This window comes from Lepidochelys olivacea, assembly GCF_965140295.1.
Source record: "Lepidochelys olivacea isolate rLepOli2 genome assembly, chromosome: 4".
NCBI lineage: Eukaryota > Metazoa > Chordata > Testudines > Cheloniidae > Lepidochelys > Lepidochelys olivacea.
In genome coordinates, this window is record NC_140414.1 from 97864901 (window position 1) to 97876379 (window position 11479).

An 11479-nucleotide genomic window follows, 5' to 3' on the forward strand; every position below is an offset into this window, starting at 1 on the left:
CAACAGCGAGATACCCGCTGCGCAGGCAGGCCCCAAGCCAGCACTGCCACAGCAAATCTCCCATCTGCAGTGCAGGGACGCACGGGCACCTGAGGTGGACACTACTTCAAGAAATATCATTCTCTTCAGGTTACTCCTGAGAAACTGAGCCTCAAAGAGGGAAAGTGGCCCAATGTCTGTAGCAGACCAAGGAACTAGGCCCAGACTTCCTGACTCCCAATTGCCACAAGACCTTCCCCACAAGCTCATGCGTCTTCCCTGTCACTGGCCCGGGGCCTGCATTTCAGGGTGCCCGGGTGTGTGCCAGACTCATCCACACACTCGCCGCCAGGCTGAGGCTGCTCTGGGCCAGGGTCACGCCGAGCGGGGCTCTTCTGAGAGTCCCAGGGGAGCCGCAGGGTGAATTCCCGACCCTGCCCCCTAGAGTTCAGGCCGGACATGAGCAGCGCGGGGTGCCCAGCCCGGCGGGAGGCGCCGAGCCCAGGACAGGGAGCGGCGACAGGCGGCTGGCGCGGCGCTAGTCTCCCCCCGCCTGGGCGGGACAGCAACAGAACAGCGGCAGGAGAAGAAGATGGCGGCGGCGGCGGCGGGAGCTGCCGCCTCGGAGCAGGTCTGTGCCCGCTCCCCACACGGCGGGGCGCGCGGGGGGCAGCCGCCCCCAGGGCTCCCTCGCCATAGGCGGAACAGCCCCAGCGGCGCCCGGGCCCCAGGGAAAGCGGCCGCGGACGAGCCCCTCCCAGGCCGCTGTGCCGGCACCGCCCCCAGCCGTGGCTCCTTAGGGACCCGAGCTCTCAGCCCGGCCGTGCGAACCGGCGGGGACACCAGCGGCATAAACACCCCCAGGGGAGCCTGCTCCGTGGCCCGCAGAGGAGCGCCCGGCCCCGAGCCTGCCCCAGGCCGGACTCCAGCCAGCCCCTCCTCTGCCCGCGGGCCGCGAGAGCCCCGCAGCGTTCCGAAGAGCCTGTGGCCCCGCTCTGCGCCGAAACCCGTCTGCACCGTGCTCTCCCCTCCCCCAGGGCTGGGCTCACGAAAACCTGCTCTTCCCTGCTGGGGGGAGAAGCTAATTAGAGCCGAGACAGTTGTCTGTATTTAAAGTTGCTGCCCGTGGCGTTTGATGAATGGGTGGTGGCGAGATTGTGTTTTGTGAGTGGGTGTGTGGGGGGGGGGTTGTTTTTCTTTGCACATTGATTTTCTGTTACTCAAGTAGTAAAATCAAACAAAAATGCATAGTGCCTGATTTATGCTGAATTTCATTGCAAGCAAACCCTTTCACAGTTGCCTTTTCCTTTCAAGATGATCTGAAAATGTTTCAGAGTTGTGAGGGTGGGTGAGGTAAAATCTTTTTCTGGACCATCTTCCTGTTGATGGAAGGGACAAGTTTGCCTTTCAACCTTGAAAACCGCGACCTCTCTCTCATATCCTGGGATCAGGAGGGTTATAACAGGAGCAAACTTGCCATATCTGGGGTTTTCATTAAAAGCCCAAGCTTCTGGAGTCCAATGATTTCTTGAGCATCTCAGCTTTTTTTCTTTTTAAACTAAATTTCTAGTCCTTATGGTTTCAGAGAATAGTTTGGAAACCTGAACTCAGAAGACAAAATAATGAAATGAAAAATGATTGGCTTAAAAATCATTAGATTTTTTAAATGTCATGATTTTACAGGACCTGATTCTTTTGAGTGCTTGCAGTTGGCAACAGTGTTTTGTTTTTTTAAATGGTATTTTTGCTTCTTTATTATGTGTAAAGGCCTGGAAGGTTTTTGAACACTCCCCCCGCACCTGCTTGTTTAAATACATCTAAAAATATTAGAGATACAAGATTTATTATAAAGGGACTCCAGTTTGTAATCAGATATTCTTCAAAGGACTACTAATTTTTAATTTCTATTTTTAATTGATCTTGATTCTCTGAAAAGTTTTAATTATCATTGTGCAAGCTGTATTACTGTGTTTTCTAAGGCCCCGCATCTACTTGCACGGGCAAGACTGATTAAAAGTGTAGTGAAAGAACTACATTTTGTATCAAGCCTCTCACATTACATTTGTTTGAAAAATTAAGGATGACCAGTCACAATATGTGCAGCCAAGAAAAAACATCGCTTTTTGCTATGCTATAATAGAACTTTGTTATATATAGTGCTAGCTGTTGGTAGGGGTAAATGACAGAAATTTAGGTTTCAGAGTAACAGCCGTGTTAGTCTGTATTCGCAAAAAGAAAAGGAGTACTTGTGGCACCTTAGAGACTAACCAATTTATTTGAGCATGAGCTCACGAAAGCTCATGCTCAAATAAATTGGTTAGTCTCTAAGGTGCCACAAGTACTCCTTTTCTTTTGACAGAAATTTAGATACTCATTAAAAATATTGAAATACTCTTCATACATCTGAAGTGGGTATTCACCCACAAAATCTTATGCTCCAATACATCTGTTAGTCTATAAGGTGCCACAGGACTCTTCGCCGCTTTCATTAAAAATGTACATTGGAATACAGATTCACGTATAGGAACAGTGTCTGTATATTTATATAATAGGAAAAAGCGGTTTTCCTATTCACATAGTCTGAATTTTGTTAATAAAATGTACATTTGTTGTAACATCTCAACATAGGAGTAAATGTCTTTTTCAATCTCTCACTTGATAAATCAGTATACAGCTGTGTAGTTTATTGTAAATAGAATTGTGATCATATGCTTCATTTTATTTAATTTGTTCTAGTGTGATGGTTTGTTGACAGTGTTTAAATATGACTTAGGCTGGGTTTTCAGTCTAGTTATCTGAATTCTCGCTCAGAGTAGTGGAGGCTAAAATGATCAAAGGAGTGTCATCATCTGTCTCTGAGAGGAAAAGGGGAGGGGGGGGGGAGAGATATACTCTCATAGTTCATCATCCATGGAAGTAACATTAGATGTGGCCTGAAGAGAGAAAGGAGTCACTATGTGCCCAGTCTTGCAACATTATTCTTGGGAGAATTTTGTGCCACTGCGCAATGCAGAATTTTGCAGAAATTAACATTGTGCATGCAGAATTTCCTTTCCCCCACAGAAATGCGCTGGACCCAGCAGAGCTCAGCTCACACATAGAAGACACTGCTGGAGGGAGGGAGAGGGAGCTAGAGGGTTCCTAGCAGCTGCAGTTCCCAGAACGCTCTGAGAGAAGGAGACAGTGGCTTGCAGGAAACTCCATGCAAACCTGGGACCAAGCATCAAGCTGTTTCTCCCTCTGGATCCCTGGACTCTGGGGCGGAGGGGGACAGGTGTCTGGGCTGGGGGGGAGTGGGCATGGCTGGGCTCTGGGGGGTAGAGGTGTGGGTATCTGGGCAAGGGGGAGGCCCACGACTGGGCTCTGCGGGTAACTGGGCTGGGGGTTCCCATGACTGGGCTCTGGAGGGGAGAGGGTGTGGGTGTATTGGCTGGGGGCACTGTGGCTGGGCTCGGGGGGGGGGGAGGGGTTGTGAGCATCTGATTTCCCCCCCCCCCCCTCACCTCCAGCTGGGCTCTGGAGGGGGGTGAGGAGGGAGGCAGAGAACAGGAATAGGGTTGTCATAGGGGTTTCTCTAACTCTCTACTCCTGGGGGAATTTCTGTGTGTGTGTCTGTAGTGTTACAGACATATTTGCAGACAAGTATTTTGAAATAAATTACCAAAATAATTGAAACTGGTGTGATTATGTAGTTTTATTATGCCAAATAAAATTTGTAGAATTTTAAAATATTGTGTGCGGAATTTTTATATTTTTGGTGCAGAATGCCCCTGGGAGTAAAACATTTATTATGTTTAAGTTAGACTTGCATGTGAGTAAAATTGATCTGCAGAATGTTTGCAGGATTAGACCTCAAAATAGCATCTTGCTGTATTGAAAGAGAAGAAAAATAGGGAGAAAGAACAAGGTACCATAAGGTTTTGTACAAAGCTCTAAAAATATGGGAGTCTTATAACCCTTCCACTTTCTATCCCTGAGAATACTTTATATGAAAGTATTCCCTACCTGTTAATTTGCCCTCCAGTAATATCAATGAAAGTGATACTGTCACCTTGAGATCTAGTCAGTTCAAAACAGTAAGTTAAAACTATTTTTAGTTATACATGCCCACGAGTTTCCCTACTAGTTTTTTGTGGTTTTACAATGTTTTTTCTCTTCCCTTTTCCTGAAGCGAAAGACCCCCAGAAACAGAGAAAACTGACTATGCACAAAATGGTTTTAAATTTAATTTAATTGGTTTTAAAGTGCCTCTGTAGTGGTGTTACTTAAAAATAGATAAACTAAACGTTGGGATAGCAGACAAATATTCCACTGGTTCAAACTCTTACTTTTGTTATAAATTTTGATTACCTGTAAAATAACCATTTACCCATGCTTTGTGTCATGCTGTAGCAAAGTTCTAATGGCCCTGTGAAGAAGTCTATGCGTGAGAAGGCTGTGGAGCGGAGAAACATTAATAAAGAACACAACAGTAACTTTAAGGCTGGATATATCCCAATTGATGAAGACCGTCTCCATAAAACAGGCTTACGGGGCAGGAAAGGCAACTTGGCTATTTGTGTGATTGTTCTCCTTTTTATTTTGGCTGTCATCAATTTGATTGTGAGTATAATACTTAGGCTGCAAGTGAGTTTGGGCATGCTTGTTTTACTTTTTATTGAGTATTTACTAAATAAATATAAACTTTCTCCAGCATAGATCAGAATACTTTGGAAAGCACAATCTTAAAGTGTATTAAGGGGGATTACTTTAATTTTTTCCCTACATTTCCTGCTTATTTTTAGTCTCAAAAAGATTATTTCAAGGTGTTTTATTGTGGGGTTTTTATTAGCAAGAAGTCCCCAATCTTTTTTTTTTCCCTTGTCTTTTCCTTAGTATGACTAATCAGACCAATGATTTTTTCCTCCATTCCTTCCCAAAGTTCTCTGTTGTTATTAAAAATAGCATTATAACATTGCAAGATGTTCTACAGAGATTAAAAAGACAGTTCCTTCCACGAAGAGCTTAAACGCTAAATCTTATTTTTACATTCTCTCATCTCAGAGGCCACATGTATCAAGACCACAACCAAGCCTATGCCCCTAATATTAATCAGGAACAGGAATCTTCTGATTATTTCCACTCCCAGAGCTGTACATGACAAACAATGCAAATTATTACCAGTGCAACGTTCAATACAATTATTCTGAATTAATGTATGCAATGAAGTGCTCTCAACCCATCAGATCACAGGAATGTTGTATAGTTACTAACTGAACTGTATATTAGTTTTCAGAATTCATCCTGTACAATTTGCACTCTGATTTGCTACTGCAATTCACTATTTTAATACCCACCTTTGCGTCTCATCTCCTCATAGTTAGGCATTTCAGTATACCATCAACACTGAAGGGTCCTTTTTTTTAACTCAAGACTGGGTTAACAAACACCTTTCACGCTGAGTTTATTTAGCTTAGAATACAGCCAGTATCTCAAACAGGAAGATGTCTCAAGCCATCATCCACATTACTTAATTTCAGAGTGTTCAAGTGTAGGGAGAATGTAGGTTTTTATAATATTTTACAAACTATTTTAGATCATATTTGAGATGGGTTAAAAATAACCATATATTGTGATTAACTGCATTTCTGTGTTTTCAGTGGAAAGAAAGCATAAACATAGTAAAGCAAAGGAAAATAGTTTCTTTAAAACAAACTTCCTTTCACACACCCATTGTAAAAATCTCTAGTACTTAAATCATTTGTATGCTTGTGGTTATTTTAAATGTAATAACTAATTAAACGCTCCTTTTAAAAAAAGTATTTTGACCACTCTGTTTTCCTGCATCTGTAGTATTAAAATAAATATGAAACTATGCTTGTGTTACTGTTTTAGATCACACTTGTCATCTGGGCTGTGATTCGTATTGGGCCCAATGGTTGTGACAGCATGGAGTTTCATGAGAGTGGCTTACTGCGATTTAAACAAGTATCCGACATGGGAGTTATACATCCATTATATAAAAGTACAGTAGGAGGCAGGCGTAATGAAGATTTGGTTATCACTGGAAATAACCAGCCTGTAAGTTACATCATGAGCTGAACATATATGGTAAACAATATGGGGGAATTGCATTATTATTATTAATCATAACTATAGTAAAAATGTTTTTGTCATGTTTTAAAATAATTTTAATGATTTGTTTCCGCAGATTGTATTTCAGCAAGGAACAACAAAACTTAGTGTGGAAAAGGACAAAACCTCCATTACCAGTGATATTGGTATGGAATTTATTGACCCAAGGACACACAATACTTTGTTCAGCACAGACTATGAGACTCATGAGTTTCATTTGCCAAATGGAGTGAAAATTTTGAATGTACAGAAGGCATCTACGGAGAGGGTATGAGCTATTTTAATAGCTCACTTTTTCTTTTATATAAAGGCTAATTATGGAATTGTTTGTTATTGCAAAGTAGGAATGCAGTTTGTGTTGTGACATATTCAAGTAAATACAGAAGTATAACCAAAAAAGTATTTTGACATGAAGTAACTGTTGCAAAATGTAAACAGTAAAATCCTGAAGAAAAGTTGTAATAAAGTTATGTTCTTTTTGTGGTACACTGTTGCAAGTAAGAGAATAAGTTAAAATAAAATAAAATGCTTTAACTAACCATCCTAACATATCAGGACCAGAATACCCAAATTTATTTTTCTGTTTGCCATTGGAGTTTTCCTGTTTGATCATGCACCAGCATTATTGATTTTTACAGCTAACTGGTCCAGAAATAGCTTGTTGTATAATTATTACTGTTCAGAGGTTGTGGAGAATTCAGATTTTTTAAAAAAAAACTCAATTCTTTAAAAATACCACACGCACACGTGAGTACACACAACCTGTGCCTATTGCTTTCTTTTCCTTGGCAATAGATTTGTAATAATCAGATGACATTATCCAGCACATGATAACAATTTTTTATGTGCAGTTAAACTGAAAAGTGAATGGCATTGCAGGGTTCCATGTTTGTCAGATTGACTTCCAGATCAAATGTGCCCCATTTATTAGTAAAAAAGATGATGTTTTCCAGCTGCCAGCATTACAAATTCAACATGGGATCTGAAAATCAAGCTCTGAGGTTTTTCTTCCACATCACCATCTGTAATAAAGATTCTTCAGGCCACATTAAGACCTTAGGGCCTGGCTACACTGGAAACTTCAAAGCGCTGTTGCGGGAGCACTCCCATGGCAGCACTTTGAAGTGCGAGCATGGTTGCGCGCAAGCACTGGGGGAGCGCTCTCCCAGCTCTCCTGGTAATCCACCTCCACGAGGGGATTAGCTCCGAGTGCTGGAAGTGCAGCTCCCAGCGCTCAGAGCCTGTTTACACTAGCACTTTAAAGCGCTCTGACTTGCGCTCAGGGGGGTGATTTTTCACCCCCCTGAGCAAGCAAGTTAGAGTGCTATAAAATGTAAGTGTAGCCAAGCCCTTAGTCACAACTATACAACACCATTGCCTTCAGTAGGTTTACACAGGTAACTGGCTGTGTACTTAGAATTTAGTGAACAATTCTGTTGATGACGTACAAGAAGGAATAGAATCCAGCTTACTCTCTCAGTGATGTTTACGCTGCAGAACTAACAGGAATAAAAAGTAAACTTATTTTTGTACCTAAGTAAACAGATTTAACTCTGAATACACACAAGGAACAAATCTGATGGGTAAGGAGGAATCATTTTCATATAATTACTTTTCAGAATAAGAGAGACTTATAAGGTAGGTTAAATTTGGCACCTAAACAACTTATATGTTCCTCTAAATTCTCTAGCACAGCAGTTCCCAAACTTGGTTCACAGCTTGTTCAGGGTAAGCCTCTGGCGGGCTGCAAGATGCTTTGTTTGCCAGAGCATCTGCAGGTATGGCTGTACTTAATCCTAGCCAAGTGATATGCAAGTGTAAGTTAGCTGACAGTCTAGATAATTAAACTTTTTACTGTGACACAGAAATTTTCCAAGATAGGTAATCCTTGTTTCTAGTCATGACTCATTGTTCAGAGCAGTAAAAAATTGTAGAAACTTTAAAGGCATAGGGAAAGGGATATGCAACATGCATTGACTGTGTTATATTCAAATTTTTAGCAGTGTGGCTATTATTTAGGGAACTAATTTAACAAAATTACTTAAAGACAAGCAAAAATGGAACTTTTAAAACTCTGTTTACCATTATTTCATTCTTCTTGCATATTTTTTCCCTTTAAGATTACCAGCAATGCTACCAGTGACCTAAATATAAAGGTTGACGGACGTGCCATTGTTCGTGGAAATGAAGGTGTTTTCATCATGGGCAAAACCATTGAGTTTCGTATGCATGGTGATATGGAACTAAAGGCAGTAAGTATTTTATATTGACAAAATTATTTCTAATAGCTCCATGTTAAAACGAAGAAGAAGAAAAATTAGGCTCTCTCATTTTTTTGGATGGATTCAAATCTGTAAATTCAGGATAAAAATATAGTTTAGTAGCAGTTCAATTAATTGTAGCATTATAAAAGCAAATGTAATAATTTAATTATTCATCTTTTGAAATAGTGACTGAAAAACTTTGAGTTAGTAATTATTTCATACTGTATGCTTTTTGATGTTATGTTAATGATGTGCACAATCTGAAGTGGAGAAGAGGTTAAAGGGAAAAATATTAGGTTTTAGAAGATTGATGTTTAAAGTCTGGTTTGTTCTGGTTCACAAGTGAAGATAAGCTTGGTGGGCTCATTGTATTGTGCATCACACATCTAACTACCACAAAATGAGTAGTGTGCTCGGTATTGGCCTATGAGTGGAATAGCAAGGTATGCTGCGGGTCAGAACTGAGATGTATGAGCACTACGTTCACTCGTAATTTTTTTTAAATAAAGTTCTTATGCAAAGACTTAAAATATAAACAAAACTAATAACCTTTCTTTTATTATCTTTAGGGTAGCTTTGAAAATAAGCTATTCATTTACATTCTTTTGGAAATAAATATCCTACTTCTATTCAGTGATAAATTGTATAATTATTCTTTTATTAGGAAAACAGCATTATCTTAAATGGAACTGTGATGGTCAGCACATCTCGACTTCCAAGTTCTTATGGGGAAAAGTTTAATAACGTTGACTGGCTGCGCTACAAGCTCTGTATGTGTGCAGATGGAACTCTATTCCGAGTTGAAGTGAAGACCCGCAACATGGGTTGTCAAACCTCAGTCAACCCTTGTGGAACCATACACTAAACGCAAAGTACTGGGACAAGAGCAGTCATGAAGAGAGTTCATTTACGTTTTTACATTTGTGTGTATAAAACAATTGCATGCCAATTATTTCTGTTTACACAACAGTTTATTATAATATTTATTACTAACATTTTTAGCACAGCAGTATTATGTCTGTTGCATAATTTCAGTATTTACAATAGAGTATTTACCATAATAATGGGTCTGATTTAGCAAGATACTTAAGCACATGCTTCAACATACACACTTGATCAAGTACCTTGCTGAATTGAGGCCAGTAAGAGAGATTTACTGGGGGATTGATCCTACAAGATGCTGAGCACCTCCTGCAAAGAGTCCTCAACTCCTTGCCTCTGAAGTGCTGTTTTACTTCCTCTCACCTCAGAACTCTGAGAAGTTGCTGGAATCTGCATGGAGTGAGGTGTAGAGTTGGGAGGATGCACATTGTTCCACCTTGGGCTCTGCAGAGATTCCTTGGATAAAGCAATACAGTTTGCAGCTCTGTTACTTGTTCCACAGAGCCTCTTTTTGGTTGCGCAGATCATTCTGTAAGAAGCGGACTTTGCGGTAACTGGTAAGAGGGAGGCGCTGGCAGCATAGGCTTCATTGGAGCCGTGCTTTGTGGCAGTAACAGGAAACCAACCACAAAGGAACAATTGGGAAGGATCTTTCCAGTTCGTTAGAGATAAACCCTACCGGAAGGGGCCAAAAGGCAAACTAGCTTCTTTTATATATATGTGTTATATGCTGATTTTCAGCCCACCCTCAACCAGACCTTCATTTTTGCACCAGTAATTACTTAGAGTGCAATAAAGGTCCGTCATCTAAGTAACTGCTTTGTAGAGACAATCTGTACCTGACATCCAAGTAACCTTTTCTCCATCTCCAAATAGCCATACTCACTATTTGGATGCAAAAACAGAGGCTAGCTTTCAAAACTATAGCCCTGTAAATGCAGTGAAATCTTTATTCAAATTGCTTCAGTTTTTTTTTGCAGTTGATAAATATTGACTGTTGGAATATTAATATGAACTCTTGACAATTTTCTTTTGATTATTTTCAATTAATTAGAGAAAAGCATATGTTGACTTATTTGATCTTTAAGAAGACATTAAGAAAAATCTGTGCCCAACATTTTAGGTGGAACTGGGACAGTCAACTATTGTATTGTATCTGCTTTGAGATTTAGAAGCTTGTCTTCTACTTTGAAAACCCATTTTTTATTTTTATTTACACAGTTTTTTCTTGGGTACCTTAATAAAAAATATTCTATGGTATTCTACAGGTGAGGATTCAAAACACTGTAATAACACTATTGTAGGCCATAGTGATTGAGACCATTACTTTTCTAAATAAAAAAAAAAGTGTAGCTATTTATAATGACTAGAAATATAATAAATTTGTTACTAAGTAAACTGGTATTTAAATTCGAAATTGAGCAGATGTTCTGTAGTTATAATTGTGACCGTAATCTAGGTCCCAATTCTGCATTGTATGGAAGCATCTGCCTAAATTTTACATTATGAGAATACATGCTTAAAAGTTAATGCAAGTTCTTACGTATTGTGATGAATTGGGGTCTTAATGAAACCTTTGCACTTTGAGAATGATGGCAGCTTTTATTAAAACCCTCTTAACTGTTTTTGGAGAGAGAATCATGTATTCCAGTGTAAAAAATAAACTTGCTAATTATAAGGCTTTTATACTTGTTACCTTAGAGACTAACAAATTTATTTGGACATAAGCTTTTGTGGGATATAACCCACTTCATCAGATGCGTGGAGTGGAAAATACAGTAAGCAGATATAAATATACACCACATGAAAAGATGGGAGTTGCCTTACCAAGTGGGGGATCAGTGCTAATGAGGCCAATTCAATTAGGGTAGAAGTGGCCCATTCCCAACAGTTGACAAGAAGGGGTGAATATCAACAAAGGGAAACCTCTCCAGTGCATCATCAAGGATCTACAACCTATCCTGAATGAGGATCCCTCACTCTCGCAGACCTTGGGAGACAGGCCAGTCCTCGCTTACAGACAGCACCCCCAACCTGAAGCAAATACTCACCAGCAACTGTACACCACACAACAAAAACACTAACCCAGGAACCTAGCCCTACAACAAACCCTGTTGCCAAATCTGTCTGCATATCTATTCAAGGGACACCATCATAGGACCTAAAAACATCAGCCACACCATCAAGGGCTCATTCACCTGCACATCTGCCAATGTGATATATGCCATCATGTGCCAGCA

General features: G+C 40.4%; 1 protein-coding gene across 1 annotated transcript; it reads left to right on the top strand.

Annotated features, from left to right (window-relative positions):
* The first annotated feature begins 384 nt into the window (after positions 1-384).
* SGCB (sarcoglycan beta) lies at positions 385-10864 on the top strand. The gene is made up of 6 exons (XM_084626401.1): positions 385-610; positions 4372-4581; positions 5854-6039; positions 6170-6361; positions 8214-8345; positions 9022-10864. The coding sequence occupies exons 1-6, from the start codon at positions 572-574 to the stop codon at positions 9220-9222; spliced, it is 960 nt and encodes a 319-aa protein (XP_084482527.1). The 5' UTR covers positions 385-571; the 3' UTR covers positions 9223-10864.
* The last annotated feature ends 615 nt before the right edge of the window (positions 10865-11479 follow it).

Coding starts and splice junctions, on each gene's coding strand:
- SGCB (XM_084626401.1), top strand. CDS start 572: ATGGCGGCGGCGGCGGCGGGAGCTGCCGCCTCGGAGCAG. Junction 4,582..5,853: donor TGGCTGTCATCAATTTGATT/GTGAGTATAATA, acceptor TTACTGTTTTAG/ATCACACTTGTCATCTGGGC. Junction 6,040..6,169: donor TCACTGGAAATAACCAGCCT/GTAAGTTACATC, acceptor TTGTTTCCGCAG/ATTGTATTTCAGCAAGGAAC.